The sequence below is a fragment of the Ruditapes philippinarum genome, unplaced genomic scaffold (genome assembly GCF_026571515.1).
Source record: "Ruditapes philippinarum isolate M1 unplaced genomic scaffold, ASM2657151v2 ctg230_1_1_1_1, whole genome shotgun sequence".
NCBI classification, from domain to species: domain Eukaryota; kingdom Metazoa; phylum Mollusca; class Bivalvia; order Venerida; family Veneridae; genus Ruditapes; species Ruditapes philippinarum.
Window position 1 is genome coordinate 183,133 of NW_026854709.1, and position 21,578 is coordinate 204,710.

The 21,578-nt window shown below is 31.9% G+C and overlaps 1 protein-coding gene across 3 annotated transcripts in view; it reads right to left on the bottom strand.

Annotated features, from left to right (window-relative positions):
* LOC132740822 (protein slit-like) overlaps positions 1–21,578 on the bottom strand; it is a 97,889-nt gene that overhangs the window by 57,015 nt on the left and 19,296 nt on the right. For all 3 annotated transcript variants that reach the window (XM_060728830.1, XM_060728831.1, XM_060728829.1), the window contains exon 4: positions 14,958–15,029. In XM_060728830.1, the coding sequence (XP_060584813.1) occupies positions 14,958–15,029 (72 nt within the window). The remainder of the gene's footprint in view (positions 1–14,957; positions 15,030–21,578) is intronic.

Sequence of the window (21,578 nt, forward strand, 5' to 3'; positions counted from 1 at the left end):
AATAGTATGTGTTGATAATGAATGGAAATGAATAGAAATGAATAATTCAAATGCACCTGAGCATGGGTTTAAGGACTTCTGAGGGCATAACCTAATGACTGTAGAAGAAAAGTATCTACATAAGTGTTTGATAAAATGCTTGTAATGAGGTATTCTCTAAATTGTCCAAATGTTTGAGCAGCAAAAGGTTTATTTCAACCTTATAACCCGTATTATTTTCATATCTTATACAAATATCAGTTAAGGAATTGACTTCAAATAGAAAATCTTTCAACGAAACAAATTCAATGACTGATACAACTAAAGACATAAACTTAAATATTACAATTGTAAACGAATAGAGTTCACCCAGAACTATAACCAACGAAACAGTAAAGATCACAAAACAAACAAAATGAATTTCATCAGTATGCAGAAAAGACAATGATATAAAATTGGGAGGCAACACTATCAAGAAAATAAATTGAAGGAAACTTAAGAAATTTTGTGGTGACGTCTATAATATTTATTGGGTCGCCTCTGTTTAGGAATTGTATCATGAAATTCAGGTGCATGAAATATTTTAGAGAGAAAGTAAAAAAACAGATAATGATATTAATATGTATGACAAGTAGGCACGTCAAAAATGAATAATGTTGGACGGGGGTCTCATGACAGGTCAACTGATTTACATACATGCCTTTGATCTTTACCGCCTTTTACCTACAGTTTGTCAAATCAAACAGCAAATCAAATCAGTGGCGGTACACTAAACACCTGGAAAGGTGAAAAAAGGAGCGAATGATGCATTCTCATACTTTCTGTCACAGTAAACACGTGTGTGCTTTAGTCACTTGTCTTGTGCCAAATTTTCTGCAGTTCTACTCGTATGTCATACATTTCTTACTGTTATAATTAATGGCAAATTTTGTATTTACTACGAAATTTAAAAAAGAAAACAACTTTACATAACTTATTTAACAGAACGTATCTTTTCGCAGCGGTATAGCAGTATATTTCCGGGCACATTACGAAAACCATCCTAACCATCCTAACCATCATCATCACCTTCATCATCATTATTATCATCATCATCATCATCATTATCATTATCATTAGCTATAGCAATACGGTCATAATAACACTAGAATGAACTATAATAACACTTACTTATCTATCATTAATAACAATACAGAACATATGTTTATATATATCGTAAGGTCATTTAAATTCTCCCTTTATTGGACATCTTTCTGGAATTAAATCAAATGTTGTGAAGTTCACACGCGTATCTGGTCAAGACTCGGATTAACAGCGCTTATTTATATCCCTTATATGACATTTGAACAGTCTGATATAATTTGATTAAAGTGGATTATGGTAAGTGAAGCAGCCACTTCAACGTTACTTGACTTTAATACTTAAAAACATTAATAAATGGTAAATGGCAATTTATTATAAAATCGTTCTGTTTTACAGGTTTTTCAGCCAATTCTTTATCCATTTCTTGTTTTTTCTATAATGTTATCAGTAAATTGCTCAACTAAATAACGATAAGAAGTGAAATTGAAAGGGTTTTTTATTGGATGAATTTGCTGATAAATCTTACATCTAAAAAACTTTTTAAAAAGAAAGTTTGCATACTGTAAATGATACAGTATACAGGTTAGAATTTCAAATTCGCTCTATTAAATATTTTAATGAACATAGTGAGAAAAAATAAAAATAGAATATGCTTGAACAGTTACGTAGCTTACTTGGTTTCACTTATACTTAGTGTGTAGGAATATCACATTAATTGACCTTTATTTTCAAATATGTATATACATACTATGAACACTCTGACAGCCTTCAAAGAGTGCGTTTTTTTGCACCACATACAAACTATGCAACTTCTATTCAAAAATATAATTAACCAAACATTAAGGTTCATTCAGTATCAAATTCGCTTCTTATGAATTTAGCCTTCCTCTGTTTGCAAACTCATTAAAATAGTTTAAAGTTACTTGATTTTACCAGATGCGCGATTTTTTTATCTTCACAGGCGTTGACATTTCAATGCAGATTGATATCCGTGATAACGACGCACTAAAGCCTTTAACAGGCAGGTAGGTTGTGATTATCATCTGCCATTCTATACCCGCACACATACACATAAAACTTTTTTTTATAAAAAAAACGTAACAAGTATGAAACTAAAATATCTATAATAAATTTGTCAAATTCTAATATATGTGGTTATCTGCAACCTTCCATGATGCTTTTCATTTTTCTTTTCCGCTACACATTCTTAGTTTCACGGGCTGCAAAACCTGTCATTTTTGGATTTCACGTTGCAGGTGATTTGACAAATTCAGGAGATATGTTGTCATAAAAAAGTAAATATTTTGCCATCTTACAAATTTTCATCCTGGCCTTTGCGATTCGTTTTTGATACTTGTTATATGTTTTCACACCGCGTCTATGATATTATCTGTTTAAGTTAACGTTAACTTAATTTTGCTCCGATTAAAGAAAAGAATTTGAGATAAATCTAATGAATAACAATGGATCAAACCCATGGTAAAAATGTTCTACCTTGAAACACCCCGTAACTCTCACTGAAATACATCAAGGAAGCAACGGAGGAATTAAGGTGGTTTATTTATCATCAGGCTATTAATTTTGATAGACGCCGCGGGGGAGTTCATTCTTTTGAACATTTATTACTCCATTTTAATTAGGTTTTCGTTTAAAAACCGTCATTTCAACCATGGATGCGACAGTAACAGCGTTTGTTTTCCCCTGAATATTTCTAAGTAATAGATTTTTTTCTTCAAAAAAAAAATCGCACAATAGTTTATAATCGTATTTGATAAAGCGTAATTTTAATGTTTCAGTGAAAATTGAAGTTGAAAAAAATGAAACATTAATATAATCTGTTTATGTTGATTTATCTCTTTCATTTAGACACATGCAAAAACTTAGCGGTCCTGAAATCAATTTTGTTAGCGTGTAAGTTAGGTTTTTTGTAACTTAGAATTGCTATGAAAGTGCAAATTCAAAACATTTCAACATTTCAAGACTTGAGATGACAGCGTGGAAAAATAGAAAACAAATCCATCGCTATTTTTGCTACGTTCTCTCCAGCTAATCAACCTAATTAGAAATGGCAAATTCGAGCCATTATACTCAGTTATGAAAGAAAACCTATAAAGAACATTGACTTTTATACGCTCGCTATCAAGCAATTTCACACATTCCTCGCTTCAATATTCCGACAATTACTTGTCCTGGTCGACAGTAATCACTCTTGGTGAGTGTACGAAGAAGTATGTGAAACAAAAAACATATGAAAGAATCTCTGCGCTGATTTTACTTTTTTTTTTTTTTTGGTCATAGTCTTTCTTTTTCTCTCCTGTCTCTGGTTATATTCATTGATTTTGTCATGTTTAGACCTTGAAGATCATAGAAAGGTTTCTTTAACATTAACTTTAACACTGTATTTTTTGAAGCAGGTACAGAGAAAAGATTATATTCTTGTAAAGCAAAGGAGTTTCTTACAAGCGCATTCGTCAACAATCAAATATTTATAGACAAATATCAGGAACCGAAGATGAGTTTGAACATTAAAACACTCACAAGTTGAATCTTTAAACAACGCGCAAGACAAAGAAAAGTACAAATAAAAGGATCAGATGACGACATTTTAAATGAATTTGTTCTCTTTTTCTCCATACTGTATAAATCAAAAATTATTCCATCTTTACATTACAATTCGTTTAAAGGAAGCGTTATTGCGTTTTAGATTTACTGTCGTGTCATGGCTTTTAACTTTGATTTGTGTAGCAAATGACAAATATACAAATGTAATCTTTATCTAATTTAGTTACTTTTTGCTCATTAAACAACTAATGTTAATGAAATTGGCGATGCTGTTTGCAAAAGTTCGTGTGTGTTCTTAATGAAAAGCGTTTCCTGATATACTCCGCTGCACAGTAACGACATTACATTGGTTGTTGACGGACAATCATTGCAGGGTAATGTGACATTTATAACTTCACAAAACCTTGGATAACCCGTACACACGCGGTAAACCACATGGATGTTTGGTTATGCTATTATACGTATGCTTAAAAAATAGAAGATTAAAGAAAATGGGTGATATGAATGTCAGAAGGAGATCAGCTTTTCAGACGGTTTCTTTTTTTTCCATAATTATTATAAAAACGATTCGGCAGACATATATTACTAACATTGACAACTACAATTTTGTTTTACTGTCGGAAATCCTTTAAGAATAAATTATGTTTTCTCAAAATCTTGAACACGTTTCATTAAGAAATGCATCAAATGAGCATCATAAGAAGCATTTGCGAATACAATGTGAACAGTTTCAAGATTGTATATATCAACTTGTCAAACCAAATTTAAACATGGAAAGTCTTTTACAATCCTATGCGTTTATTTACATGAATAGTGTAGTAGTTTTGATAAATCATGTAAACAAAGCAGTCAGTTATGAATGCAATTTGTGGTAATTCTATATATATATACACACGCATGTTTATCTGAACGACGTATGAACTTTGTGTGAGTTGATCAAGTTATGTATTTTCCTTGATGTTATTGTTATTGTACCTGCAAATTTGTTTCCAATTCATTATATGCAATATTCTGTATCATTTTTACCATTTGTGCTTCATCCTAAGAAACTGGTTATATTTCATTATGAACAAAGTTTGAAGTGGTATCTTACTAAATAAAACAGAAGCAAAATGGAATTACAAAACTGGAATCAAAAATTCTCCATCTATGTTGATATGTATTTGAAAGTATTTACAAACATGATAGCAATGTTAAGTGTTAACTTGCAATTATTCTAAATTCCTCTACCTGCATGCAAATGAGTTTTGTACAAAAAAACTCCAAAAGACAACAAACTTTTGCTATATCTGGTGTAATATTTAGTCTGTTGATAGTAGCAGATTCAGGTTGAGTTTGTGTGTTAATGTCAACACAAGCATGTGTCTACAGTGTGATGAGGAACACTAGCTCGTGCAACATCTGCTATGTGATGAGTGACATATTCACGCAGTAATTAACTTCTAAAAAGGCCTCAGTAGTCTTGAGGAATATCAGCCAACCAGAAACAGGGAAACATCCCCAAAGACCCTTGCGAATGGCATACTGTGAGCGTTGTTTTACATGTTTGTTTAATGGAATAAGACGTTCATTTTTCCATAGATTTCTAATCCGGTAAACATGACAGTTTTATGTTGCCAACCCGTTACTGATCATTGTAGGTATTAAATACGGTTATTGTCAAGGTAAAAAAGAAAAAGGACAACAAGAAAACAAACCAGTAACATTTTGCACATTGCTTTAAATGTCTATATATTACACAAAATATACTGCACAATTGTTAATCAATCATATACAAGCTCATTCAAACTTTTGCACTTATAAATCATCCATTTCCTTTTACCAATACTCCCAAGCGTTTTCTCAAATCAAAATCAACAAAATGAATTTCTGTAGGTAGTATGAAAAGAAAGTAACACTAGTAAAAGGAAGGGTAATGTCAAATGGTAACAGCGATATGTATGAGGTCGGTAAGCTGGTTGTTAACACGCCCAGGGTTACCATATATCATGAAAATCATACAATTAGCATACCTGTGGACTCGAACAATGTTCTCGTAATTATTATGTGAACACCTTCAATCCATAAATAAGAGTTATGTGTCAGTTTAAAAGCGTTTATTCAGGGTTCATACTGGGTTTATAGGTTCATACCCGATATATTATCGAAATGCGTTTTTAATAGCATGCCTTGAACTTAATCAATATTATATCACTGTCTCAAGGATGAATGAAATGTTGACAGATTATAAGAGGATATTTTTTCGTTTGCGTGAAATATGGAATATATTTTCACGAAACATGATAAAATGCCACATATTTTCACGAGCCGGTACGGCGAGTGAAAATATGTGACATTTTATCATGTTGAGTGAAAATATATACCATATTTCACGAAAAACGAAAAAATAACCTTTTTATTTAATTTCATTATCAAAGAAAATGGTAACGAATCCCCTTGCTTGCTACCAACTGCAATTGTACAGAGCGCAGTAATTTATGCGTAAGCACGCGCTGTTTGGCGCTACATTGTGACGTCATGTAAACAACTCTTTAAACGTCTGTACAGCGTTAATTACTGAATTAAAGATATTGGTGTTCGGATTAATTTTCTTAATTAGACCATTTTCTATCATGCTAGATAGTTTTCAAAACAAAATTCAAGAAAAAGTTGTTTTGTATTTATCAGATTTTTCAAACAAAACGGCGAAAGAAGTCCCTGAAAATAAATATGAGTTTTGACTCCGCCCATTTTCATATTTATATTTCATATTTATTTTTAAAAAATATGAAATATATTTGACTGATATAGCACCATATTTCATGGGTAAAATTAAATAATGTAATATATTTTTTATTAGATATCAATAATTTAGACAACTTAACACACAATAACCATATTTTAATGTACATACAATAAACATATTTTGATGTATGTGTAACTAGATGTAAACCAAATTTGAAATTATATGTTAAAAACATAATTTATAACTAAATTTAAGTAAGAATAACTTGTAAATTGAAGATCATCAAAGAAGAAATTATTTACGCAAACGTTTGCGTTTTGTTCAACGTGAACTAGTTCTGTTTATTTTGACTATACACAAGTGTGAACTAGGGCTAAATTTTTTATTGTTTCAGTGTTACAGATCGTAAAAGCAGTAGCAAATTGTCTACTTATGTTTATCAGTGAAGCCAAATGTGATAAGATTGCAGCTTTTGATGTTTTTGCAGAGATGCTGTAACCTTGACAGAGGTGAAAATACATGTCTGCACTGTTATTTCTGACATCCAAAATATTACGTAATTCATACACGACCTTCTGACAGAAAACGGACGATTGTTTTCATAATATTTGATTTCTAATCTACTATACATGACATCTCTATGTAAACAAACGCGTATGTTGCTCATCGTTAAACAGTTTCAGTGAAACAAATGCAAGCCATCAAAACAATATTGCTGCTTGCAAAAAATAAAGCAGATTAGATTATATAGCAATGGTAACCTATAGGAGGTATAATAACGTCATTCAATATGTTAGTTAAAGTAAAACAGGGACCCGATTTAACAATTTCTACAGTTTCATTATTTTTGTAAATCCGGGTTGATTCAGAGTAATTTAAAATTATATCAGATAAGCAAAACGCTTATTGTTTGAATTGTCGTATTAAATGGCGGGTTAAGTGAACAGTTTTACTAGCTCTTAAATACTTACAACAAATATTCGATTATAAAATGCAAGAATAAAACGATGAGAATGTACTTAATATTCGTATCATAAACAATGAATAACAGTTTAACAAACAATTGGCATACTCAGCCGTACCAAAATAAATGATTACAAAGAATATATCAGGAGCAAGGTGGTATATATAACGCATGTTTTGTAGCAACCACCAAGGGGGATACAATCTTAGCATTGGTATTTTACATAAAATACCAAGACAACCACAAAGATGCTCGAAACAAAACAAACCATGATACGAAACGCTATAATACTGATAACAGAGACAAATTAGAAACGCTGATGGACAATGCACATGGCAACAAACGCTGTAGATCAAATAGTTTTTAGGACATATAACAAGGTAGGGGGTGAACATAAATACGTATGCATTGTTATAAAATAGAATGAATATACCCCATGCCGTTTCCCTTTCTAACATTTCATTTCACTGTTACTTTTATTAAGGATACACAATGAAAACGAACACGTCACACTTTCCAAAACTGGAGAAAATCGAATTAACTCAAAACTTCAAAAGGTTTCATTAGACAATTTTGTTGATAGCGCAAAGACGAGCTAATCCGGAAGGATCTCGATGAGGATTTATGCTGTCATTTCTGACTGCTACGCGCACCTGGCCATGTTCATAACTTATTACTGTCGTCAATTTGATTTGGTACTAATCTCTTAATTTGTATTCTAGTGGGGGAACGATTCAATTGAACATTTTATACAGGACGCAAACATTTTCATTAAAAACAAAAATACATGAATTTTTGTAATGAATTTTGGACAAAAGGTTTCAATGCATATTATTATGGGGGTTTTAAATGAATTGTTAGCGCAGATGCTGAGACGTTTAATTACAGTTAACATTCACTAGATATGCAAGGAAGGCGTAAGAACAAAAATATGTTTAAGTTTAATAACAGTTTAATTAAATCGTTATTAGTTGCAAAAATTGGTAAAGTAGTTTTTTGTTGCCTACTGTATGCCCTGCAAATGTGGCTGGGTTATGTCGAGGGCTAAGTTCTATAATTGTCGCCTTGCCTTGCTGATCTGCGTTCTCATCTTTTGTTTATTTAGCAAATATTTCCTTGTTATACGTTCGTTAATAAGGAAAACAAGGGTGTGATTTTGTAGCAGAAGTTTTATTATTTAAGTTTATTTAGTGTGCTCCTTGTCATGAATGCAGTTTGATACTTCTTTCTAATTGTACGTAACAGTCTATTTATTGTTATCTATTCAGTTTAGAGCATTTCTGAATTTTCAATAAACTTCATTTTAAGCCTATATTTGGTCTTTTTTATATCAAATATTATCCAACACGGGAAGCTAAGATTGTTGGCTACAAAGAGAGCATTGTATGCACGTCACTATCATCACAACTCAATGAGATTTTGGGTAGGGTTTTATTGTTATTGAAAATAACGAGGTATCAATTAACCAAACGAATTTACAAATAAGAAGGACATCCGAGATAATGGAATCTTGTATAGACGGTATGTCGAAATTCGTAAATTATATACTATGACTTATTTGTAATAAGATGGTAATTATGGGTCGCTCTCAATTCAAAATATCTAACGGGCGGTTTTATTCTTCAGTTATTCAATAAAAGCTTTGAGCTTTTTATTTCTTATATATACACACTTTGAACTATTTCTTAATTAAATTTAAGGTGACATTTTTTGTGTACTTGATCTTTAATTATACAATATCCTTTCAGTTAAAGTAACGAAATGTAAAATAATTGGTTTTAGACACAAAAGATGTCTTTAGTATTTATAGACACTCTAAGAATTTCACATTGACTAAACTTTACGATGGCCTTAAATATTTGCATCACAAAAAACGAGACAAACTGTATCTTAGTTTCTTTAAAAAAGACTGAAAAAAGACTAATGATTAATCTATTTTCAAGTATCATTTTACTTATAAGAATGCAAAAATTAATCAAATCATCGCAATTGGTTGACGTTACACAATGCTCGTATCTAAGGATCAATAATCAAGGTCAGGTGCACACAAAAGCTGGTCTAAGTCCAAGAACAAAACTATATCTGATAAAATAGATGCTAAGATAAATTAGTTTTGTTTCTCGATGCGTGGCTTACGGTGTAGAGGCCTTCTACATAATTAATGACTATAAATCAAAAAGGTGAACAAATAACACCTGGGCGTCATAAACAATAATACACCGACATATTTCACACACAAGTCTGTATGTCTTCGTCGGAAGAGAACCAAAAAAAATGGTCAAATTCTCTTTTTCGAGTTACAGTAACATTTGTAATGATAATGATGGGCTGGTTATTTAATATCAAGGTCAGAGTATTGTGACACTAGAACACGGCTGGGCTTGAGATGAATTGGTGATATTTTTTTAAACAACATCTTCTTGCAACCTTTTTACAAACTCATTGATAGTTTTTGAAATACATGTATTTGAAATAAAAATCACGTGTCGTTATTACAATTTCGTTATACATTTATTCTTCTTGTCTTCTTTGGTCACTGATTACAATAAGTTAAGTTTTGATATCGAATGTTGCATTAGACGGTGCGAGGGAGGGGACATGGACTGTGCTGCATTTTCTCTGAAATTCTTTTAAAACATCCACTGAACATAGTATTTAATTTTTTCATTGCAATATTTTCATTGTTGTCAGTTTTTCAGAAATTTTAATGTTTAATGTCAAATAGCAAAATAAGATATACTAGGATTAACAAATACAAATATTTTGTTTTACATATATAGGAGTTTTATATTGATATAATTTGGTAAGTTTTTATTTAAGGAACAGAAATGTTCTTCGACAGCTAAATGACACCATGTACAGTATATAGCATACATGATGGGTGCCTCATGTTAAATCACTTTGCCAAAATGCAGTCTTTTCTTAAAAATATTTGAAACAGTACTATTCATATAACACAGTCCGAGTAAGAATTAATGTATAGCTGGACATTATGATGTTTTCAGCCACCAGTACAGCTGGAAAGTCGCCATATGACCTTAAAAGTGTCGGTGTGAGTTTAAATCAGGCCAAAAATATAGGCAAGATATAATTTAAGCTAAATATAGGAGAGACTATAATAAACTTCATAACGGAAACACACGCTGAGTTTGTGATTGACAATTTTAGTCGTCGTAAAATATAATAAGCAGAAGTAAAAATGACAATCATATCCAGTCTGTACGAAATAGATTTTATAAAAAAGTGCATTTTTCGTGACTTCAAAATATTTGAGTGAATGTATATGTAATCACTAGCGCCGCTGTGGGGAAATATAACAAATCGTGTTGCTGAATTGTTGTATATCAAACTGGCAAAACATGAATTACATATGTATGACTGCGTGCCAACTTCGCGTACGCTACAAACTTGCACTCACGTCTTATTCTGCATGTCTGTAGTTAAATATAATTGTTCTTTAATTTGTTTTCATTTAGGTCTTATATTCTTATCTAATTGTCATGCAATTACATTGTAAAAAACGCTTGATTTTCAGGTGGGATTTTTTTATTTTTTTGGTATTTATTGCATAATGAAGAGCTTGCTTCCGCCTCAAGGCAATGGTACACCTGAATGATATAAAAATGTTAAATTTATATCGCAAAACAGCTTCATTTTGGATTTTTTCTCTTTTACTTTTATATATAATTATAAAAATTCAGTAGCAGTAAAAAGCCACGCAAATCCACTGAAGTTAACGGGGTTTTTGTTTGTTTCGTTTGAAAAAGACTTTACTTTTTACTTACAGAATGGGTATAAATGAGGAGATTGGACATAACGAGCAAATAAAATAGATTGTGACTATTGTAGTGTTAGAAAATCGACTACTGCATTACTTATAATACATGGTATTCGCTCCCACTATTTAAGTGCAGTCATTTAAGCATGTAATTTGATTTTTATGACATGGCTCATGGTAAAGATTTTGTCGATGAAGATTTATCGGAATAAAATGCAACTCGGAAAATGAAATAAACAGACACAATTTTAGCGTTACTAAATAGACTGTGAAACCAGAAAATGGTTTAAAAGTTTAGTGTCGACCAAAACTTGTATACATTTTTTTGACTATTTTTGGATTCGTTTTAATAAAAGTTTAACCTATACGAATAGTCCCCGATGCATATGACTTGAAGTTTATTATATATATTTAACTTTAATACGTATTCTTTAAGACAACTCTTATGTGCAGGACATATAACACAATAAATCATACAAAATAACAACAATTTTGGTAGTCCAACAATTAATCACGATTATTTTTGTACCGTACAACATATATTTGAAATGAGTATATTTTCATCACAATTAAAACTGTATATTATATTTCAAGTTGCAAACAATTTATCTACATATTTGTATATAAAAGAAAATGCGGAATCCAGACCCTAATGCGGTGCAACAAAATGGATACAGAGTCGCTCGCACCTTTGTCTGATAAGACGAACCACAAACTTTGATGAAAACCAGTCTGACTTTTATTGCTGGGAATTATGGGTACTCAGTGCCAAGAAGTGCACTAAAACCCATGCACACCGTATGCAAATGTCCGGAGAAACATGTTCGACTAATTATTTGACATGGTCTCTGATAATGAAGATCGAAGTGGTAATGAGAGATGAAAAGAGGCGTAGCCACAGGAATTTCATCGAGCTATTAAACGCAAGGTGGTCTATGGCGCATCTGTTAGAACATATTCCGCTGCATGAATAAAAAAAAATCAAGTTCCCATTTGAATTTGATGGCCTCTCTATTGAAATTTGTGTATCTGATGAATGAATGGAAGATGATATGCTTTAACATAAAGAAAATGACTTGATTAGTTTGGTATCCGTGGTAAGAATCAAATCATAATCATTAATGAGATAATTATTACCAATTAATTTTCTTAATTAAATGTGTATTACGGAGATAAATGCGGTGATCAGAATTATCACAAGACTAAGACACAGCAAAATAGTATTTGTAGGGAATGTAAAATATAGATAAATTAGAGATGTTTTATAACACGTATAATCATTAAAGATTAGACAGGATTTAAGCGCTTTAAAATGAAAACCAATGCATCTTTTTATTTTAATAATCAAAACAAGTATTCAACCATCGCATGCTGAATGAAAATCGATTCGTTCACACAGTGTCTTATATTCAAAGAAAATTTAAGTCATCAATAAAAAAATTCTCGTTTTAACTCGATCGTATCTAAATACAAATTTGAGCTAATATTGAGTTCCAAATAAAGAACGGAAACACGCCGACGCTTTCCTTGGTACGTTCTTGCAGACTAAAGAACGGTGCGCCGGTACAACTTGTCATTGGTCCCGTTTTAAACCATTTTAATATTTTCAGATTTAACAGTTACTAATGCATTTTCTGTCAATATTGCATTAAACATATTTACTTTTTTATCTGAAAAGTTCTTTTTTATCAATAAGACATGTTTAAGAACTCATTCAGACTCCCACTCTATTCAAATAATGCGACAGGTTTTCATGGTGCTTTTAAAGAACCTAATGGAGAAAGCCGAAGTACTACAAATGTCAAAAAATGACGTAATCAAATCAAAATAAGATGCCTGAGTTCTACTTCTGTTGAAACCTGTGGTGATATTTTATCTTAAAAGAACTTCTGAACAAATGAGGAACTAGTCCATGATATTTAAGTGCAGATTCAGATGATGAAATGGTGTTCCATGGTCACGGAAATCTGTCAGTACATGTATAATAAAACTATCGACCCTGATTTTTTTCCAAGTTTCGTATTTAGTCCACTTTGTACAAAATGATGGTAAAAAATCGAAAAAGATTCAAGCAATACATTTTAGTTTGAACATGAATAATGATGATGATGATGATGATGATGATGATGATGATGATGATGATGATGATGATGATGATGAGAAGAAAGGAAGAAAAAGAATAATAAATAAATAAATAAATATATATAAATAAATAAATGAATAAATATATAAATAAATAAATAAATAAATAAATAAATAAAAAATAGAGAAAAAGTTGTACATGAAGACATTGATGTACATTGTAAATGAGCGATAATTTGATATAAAATTCTTCGCTTACTAAAATATAAAGAAGCTCTGGAAATGGTTTTATTTGTGACCTAATGGTCGCTTTTATGGGTTTTTATGATAATAAAAATTACGCCAAAGCATCTCTCAACTTAGATTTGAACAAATATTTGCTATAAATACACAGCGTGGTGTCTTTAATACTGAAATGTTTAAAGACCTGATACGACCTACTTAAACCAGATTGAATAATTGTGGGTTTTTGTGGGTTTTTTTTATCTGGGAGAAGACTTTAAATAGCATAAAGTGAACTTTTTAGAAACACCTTTTAATGTTCCTTTATGGTGTGAAATTGTTTTTGATGTATTAAGTCATTTAAATATCAACATTTTTAAATTATCTATTATTGCCAACTGCAATCACTGTTTAAATAACTGCAAAAGAAAGCAATCGGTCATTATGGGCCTTTAAAAACCGCACATTGGTATTTTCTTTATAAATATACGTAGTGTTTAAAGTAACAACTTATCTTTATGACACGTTAAAACATTTGTTCAAGATCTTAATAATATTGAATGGCTTTCTTGTATGAAGGGGTTGGAAATATGAGGGTTCATTTACCTGTTTAAAGAGCTTTGAATAATGTTAATAAAATATTTATTTTAAACAAGTGACCCCAGATATTTTCTTCTACGAATGCGAGTAAGAATTGATATAGTAAAATAAAATCACGTTAATATATAAACGATTTAAACAGTATAAAAATGTTTACAAAAAAATAAAATTATCGTGTTCTGAAACAATGCTAATGCATGTTATAAAATGTGGACTGGAACGGGGTGTCAATGGAAGAAATGTCAATTTGGAGTGTCAGTGGAAAATCTTTTAAATCCTCCCAATATTTTCGTCACATGTACGAAACATACACATTTTTCTTACAATGTAATGTGAAGAAAACTTCCCACAAACGTCTACCATCTATATCTTAATTACTAAATTAATTCCTCATTAACCTACGTGCCCTTATACCTTAATATGTAAACCTGAAATGTAACACCAGGTTCTTTAACCAAATAACGTGATGTACTTAATATGAGCCGTGTCACGACAAAACCAACATAATGGGTTTGCGACCAGCATGGATCCAATCCAGCCTGCGCATCCGCGCAGGCTGATCAGGATCCATGCTGTTCGCTTACCAACCCTTTTACAAGTCGAGAAACTGATAGCGAACAGCATGGATCCTGATCAAACTGCGCGGATGCGCAGGCTGGTCTGGATCCATGCTGGTCGCAAACGCATTACCTTGGTGTTGTCGTGACATGGCTCATATGGTCTCAAACATACGAACGTAGATCTGATGTTGTTTGTTTGTTTGTTTAACCCCATGTTAGGCATTCTGAACTCAAAGTTGTTCGAATCGTTTCTACGAGCGTATGGTGAATATCATGAAAAAGTGAATTTCTAATACTAGTATGTGAATATAGTATATCTTAGAACGAAATTCTGAGTATAGTTTATTTTACAACGAAATTCTCGTGGTTTCTATTTAAGTATACTATAAATAGTCTACTTACAATCGTTGCAGTTCTGGCATATTTGCAAACAGGAGATCTGGTACTTTTCTTAATTTGTTACGATCCAAACGTCTGGAAAAAAAAGAGTTAAAAATTATATAGCTGCATGGTCCACATTTAAACTAGCTGGAATGACATACTCTGGTCGGAATAGTTCGTAGCATTCTTATGTCGAAACTGCTTTAAGCCGAAAATGTGTTAAAGAAACAACATGTAAAAATTTGGTGGATTGGGCGTTCACCAACAGTGTCCTTTACACGAACAAGTGCCATGATTTAATTTTAATACAATATTCAACAGTATAAGATATAATAAAAGACACGAATATGCTGAAATAAGTGAAAAGATGAAAAAAAGAGATATAAATATAAACACAGGAAAGAATTTACACATCTCTTAGAATATGAGAAATAATACAGAATTAAGTTCGTGCACTTAAAAATGATGCACTATTCGAAGGATGGGGGTAGACCATAACTTCAATTTTACGGATTATTAAGTTGTTATGCCGAGTATCTTTTATTTACGGTTTCTAAGTTTATATCGTACGAAATAAAAAAACTCTTATTTCTTTTTCAAAGTACATGAAATTATTATTTATTAAGACAGAAATATTCATTTTTATTGCGTTTCATGATTTCTCAACTTTAAGAATGAATTAATTGTTATCATTCGAGAAGTATTTTTTTACAACATTGTTGAAAAAGCCAGACGAAACGCAAGTACATACAAGTGTAGACACTTGATAAACGTGTATATTTGACTCATCAATTAAAAGTTAGACAATTTTCCATTTCAAATATTTTATCTCGAAAACGTAGACTTCTTACATCCAGGTTTCACTGCAAATTACACGTTAAAGTGAAATTCAGTCGTGAATTGATTTCTCACGTGTTTTTGGTATGAATGAATACAAAAAGTAAGAGAGGAAGATTCCTAGATTAGAATTTAAATATTAATGACATTCTCTTGCAAAATACAGACAAACCTTGTCAAAAAGACCACCCTGAATGTAGTGTTTCACAAATTTCGTGTTTAAATGTTGAATTCTAGTTAAGCCGGTGCTAGGGAGCGTGGACGGTAATTTGTACTTGCCAGTACCGTCCATGAACAGGTTCAATCAAACCGAGCCTGCAACATTGTCAATTTTGTCGTGATGAACTTTCTTTAGGGGTTCTGTTTTCTTCTATTTCAATCATAACCCATAGAAACGTTTTTGTTCCAGACCATCATTGGGTTTCCCCTTAACCAATCATAATTCAAACATATTTGTACAGTCCATTTGTTAACTAAAATGAATGGTCTCTGCAGCGGGGATTGTCTGTTATAAAAAACAATTCTCTAACGTATTTGTTTAAACAATGATGTTCATGAAGATAATTCTAAAATATTTAACAAACTTTGCTCCAAACAATCTGACATCTTTGGATAATAGAACAAAAGCCTGTGCAATTTACTCTACATGGACTATTTATCGCAAATCTTCTCACGTATTTAAAACGAATTCAAAATATCGGAGACGATACTAATTTTACATATCTATTTTTCTATTCAGGGACTGTGAAAATGATTTATATTCACTTTTCTGTTTATTTATCTCTCTATCTATCTGCTATGTGAAGACTCATTCAGTCTTTGATGCATAATCAATTCCTGTCAGAAAGACCAGCGTTACAGACTTGTTAATGCATTACATTTAATCGTTTTTTAATACAAATATTTGAAATCATTTCATTGGGGGTGTTTTGATGCAAATACATACATCTATCGTAATTGACGATTTTCCAGAATACAAATGCACTATTTCATCATCTTTGTTTGTCAATCAACACTTTTTGCATCGCTCAATAAATATATTTTTTTAACAAACAGAAGCTGGGACAAAAAGAGAACATTTGTGGTTTGGTTAAAAAAAACGTTAAAAGTATGACACTTGAAAAATGAAACCAGTTCCATTAAGAACTGAGCTTGAAAAGCTCATATTCTATGATATTATTGCAGAATGCTGGCGCTAGGAGATTAGGGATTCTGTTGTGTAATTAATTCTGCAGACACTGGAGAAAACATAAAACAAGCAGAGTGCAATCATAGTGTGCCGGGAAAGAGATATCCAAGTTCGGCTTTTACCGTACGAGGCACTTAGAAGAAAAATTAATCATATTATACCGACGAGTAATTACAAATTATGAGTGAAATATGCAAAACCCCGTGAAATACGAGGTTAGATTACGCGGTCTAAGAAATTTTGGAACCGTTTGATGTGCAGACTATTAGCAAACAAAAAAGACACTATTGCGGCAGTAAGTTGGTCGGGATAGCTGCATTAAGCATTGGGAAACTGAAAATATTGTTTAAATGAGGTGTAAAAAACTGCGATTGTTTGTAGAATTCAAGGAATTTAGTACATGTACTTTATCTCCACATCTTTCTATGTTCATTCCTTCTAAATGCAGACTCACATTATTGTATCTATTGAAAGTCGTATTCCATGGACTACCTTTGTAACTGTCTGGTAGAACGTGTGTGAGTTGAGTACATGTTTGGTTACTTTTGAAACTATACTCTTAATGCTAGACACATAACAAAGGAGTAAACTTCGTGCTGTCTTTGAAATAAATTATTCAGATCATGTAGATCTACAGACAGTAAAAAAATCAGCAAATTAGATTTAGTAGCGTTTGACTGTACATCTCGTAGTTCTCAGTGACTGCGTGGACTTCTAAAAGTGGACGATAAAAATAATACGCCAGACTATTTTTGGCGCCAAAAGTTTCACGATTTACGTCTAAATAAGGCGATAACGATGGCCCATTATCGCCTGACTCCGCTGTGTCAATAAATAAAGATGGACACTAACGCATAATTTGCATAGGTGACAACAACAACAACCGAACAAAGGGCATGCTCGGTCGCAATGTTTATAAAGTTTTATTAGATGTCATTTAAATGTAGCGCCGTGTAAATATATGATAAATTGGATGTAAAACCACGTGTTAAAAATACTATTGTTGTTGTTATTGGTGATAAAGACGGTGATTTTATACAAATAACGGATCATGAGAATTACAACATTATTAACCTCGGAACATCTCGGCTATAGAAGACTGATAAAAAGGCCGAAAAGTTGCAATTGCACTGACCTATATCTTACTTTGATGAGTTACAGAATGAGTTGGTCAAAATTTATTTAAAAGAAAATAATTTGAGAATTTTACGTTGCTAGATCTATTGTAATTATTCCAATCATAGGCTCGTGGACAGTACGCAAAAGTTGTATTTGCAACTTTCCATTCAAGGTTATAAACTCTATAAACTTTATATCAAAAGAAAAAATATGTATAAATAAACAAAGTAAGAAAACATGACCTAATGTCCTAATACTACGAGTATTTTAAATAAATAAGAATCATTAAATAAACCTTTTTACAGTAAAAATATTCTCAAACGCTATGCTTTATAACTGTTTTTATTTTTCTAGTTTAGAACTGCCATGTGACGGTTTTATGACATTTTCTGTCCGCGTTCGCTCTACTAATTTTAAGATTTGGGGGTAATTTACTTATATTTATTCATAAAAATGAAGTTAAACCCACTTTAAGGCCCATAAATGGTATGCGTCAAATTTTTATTATGCCAATTTAGGTTAATATTTTAGAGATGAACTGCTGCGGACACTTTAGAGACGAGTAAAAAACCTGCTGGCCTGACTGGTCAGCTATAAAACAAAAAAAAACTAACCATTTATTAAAGACACATTATGCAAATTGAGTTTTATAATTTTTAATTATGAGTTTAGAAAATATTAGATGCTTATTACCTGATGGAAGTAGCGCTGAAAGTGAATTCATTTGTCTTAAAGTATCAAAATGTATATAAAGTAGTATTTTGACTTCCGTACAATTTACTAAATTTCCATAATTGTACTAATTTTCAGAAGGCAACAGAAGAAAAATATGGTTCTGGTAATTGGCCAATGAGTAAATTCTTGGAAACTATAACAGAACACCCAATATAAAAAGTTTTTGAGAAATAAGAATTCAACTATTTTGAGGCATTTAGGGCCTTAAGTTGTCATAATACATTTCTGATACATTTGACCAAAATATTGTCTTAATAGTCAAAACAACACATTGCCGATCATGATAATAATTCCGAAGTAAAGTTAAATCACTCGCGTACATTCATTTTAAACATAGTGACGTCCAATTTACTTAATCGGCCATCTTAAATAAAAAGTCAAGGTCACTTTAGGAAATCATTGTGCTTACATCATTGTAACCTTTGGAAAAATGGAATTTTTCTATTTCTAAATGGATTTGTAGGCAAGTATGAAAAAAATGGTATGAAATCCTTGGAAAAAAGTATCTAACTTCCTTTCCCGAGAAGTAGATAATTCAACAAAAACAGTTCATAACCAGGTAAGTTCAGAACAACCTACAGACAAAAAACAAGATGTAATTCCGGACGCTAATGATTCGGCTAATTGCTAAAAACAAAAGAGAAACAAAGAAGACAGAATGAAAACCAGCTACGCAAACACGTTGCGAAATTTGATTATTTTTACATTGTATGCCGTCGTAAGTCTTACAACAGTGTTGCATACGGATAATCCTTACTCTTGTGAAGGTGGAGTGAAAAAAACGTTCCCAAATTTCGCTCATATGTTGTGATTTGACGAGGAAAACACATGCGAATTCGACATATGAACACGACACGGTTGGCATACCGGCGATGTGAAATACCTGATAATTCTTGTCGAATGCACTGATTGGCGCAGGTAAAGTCGATAATCTTTTATAAAATGGAAGCTTTTGATAGCAAATCCTATCCTGATCCGGTTATAATGACTTTGGCAGATCTTCTCCAGCATCGGTTTAATGGGAGGGGAAAATCGGAGGAGATCTATGTGATATTAAATTTATTAGAGACATTACAACATAAATAAATAGATTCCAACTGTTCTGACAGTATCCGCGAGATATCCCTTCATAATTAAGATTTCGTAGCGTAAATGTAAGAAGAACTTAAACTTAAAACTGTATCTTATATTAAATGAAAACTGTTTCATCTTTCCATATGAATATTGCACATATATTTACAGATTATTAATTGCTACAGGTTATTTCAAGTGCAGCAATAGACATTTTACAGCTGATATGGATGGCATAGAGTTAATGTTGGTAATAAAAAACTGCGGGTTATAGATTAATACATCTGATTTTCTGTTAATGGGCGTTAATTAGAGATTTTCTACAGCATAATGTGCTTTTAGTCGTCATCTCTGAATGAAGAATAGGTCTTCGGGGGGATAAAATTAATTGTGAAGGCAAAAAAATGCATATCATTAATTGATACAAGAGGCATAGACGTCAAAGTGGCGTGCATCTGGAGAGGAATATACTGAATCCTAAGCACCCATCTCCTTGGGCATAAAAAATAAACACCCATAACAGAGTAGGAAAAGTAGATCGAAGACCCAACACAACAAAGTCGACAGTGTTTTGATATGAACTTACGATATTACATTTCATACATTAATTTAGAGAAGAAGAAAAAACATGATAAAGGGACGTGGATCTGAGACAACCGTAAAACATCGGTTCTTTCCGTATACTTCCGATAAGAGGCTATTAAGAAGCATAATAGCCGAGGAGATCAGATTGGGGTCCGAGATTTCTAAAAAGGACCCAAAGATGGTGAATGACTAGAAAATGTCCTGTGTAAAAGTCGTCCTTTCGTTTTCTTGAAGTTTGTCAAAGCTGGCAGTTTTAGTCATATAAACCACCTCCTTACTTCAATGGTGATCTGTATTTCATTTGGGACAAGTGTAGCACTATTCATCTTTTTTCTATTAGATCATGGAAACTTGCTTTATTGACACTCATCATGTAAAACTCATTTGAGAAACCCTCTGATAAAACTTCCGATCCTAATTGTTTGTAATAATGTGTTTGACAGACATGTTGATCTTATAGCACGGACAGAAAACCGCAAGATTTAGCTCACACTTGATATATGAACAAAATTGCATGTTTTATTCATTAATTAATACCGCATGGCTCTGTAATTCTTCTTTGTAAGTGGATGGGTAAGGAAATTCGTAGATTTGTAATAACTGAGTGACACAAACAAGCAGAGTTAAAGTGCATTTTTACGTCACAAATAATCCATAAATACAAACAGTAGTACTAGTTTTTATATATATATTTTATATCTATTATTATTATTATCATTATTATTATTATTATTATTATTATCATCATTATTATTATTAAAACAGGAAACATTAAACATAAAGAATGCATGTAGCACTCGAATATAGTTAAATGGTGGGCAATAGAGCTAAACATTTCAAAAGATGGTGAGTAAAAAAGACAGAGAATTGTTTAAAAGTTGTAGGGCTGCCTTAGTAATGTGCTAAAATTTGATGTTCGACATCTAAAAAATGATGTTGACTTGTTCCAATTGCGAATCGCTAATTTCAATTAACCGGGCTGTATTTAGCTCACAAAAAAATACGTAACATCTTTTAACATACTTCTACATGAAATAAATTGGAACTACTTTCTTAGCAATATGATGACGACGACGATAGTTAATAGGATGTATTCGTAAGTATAT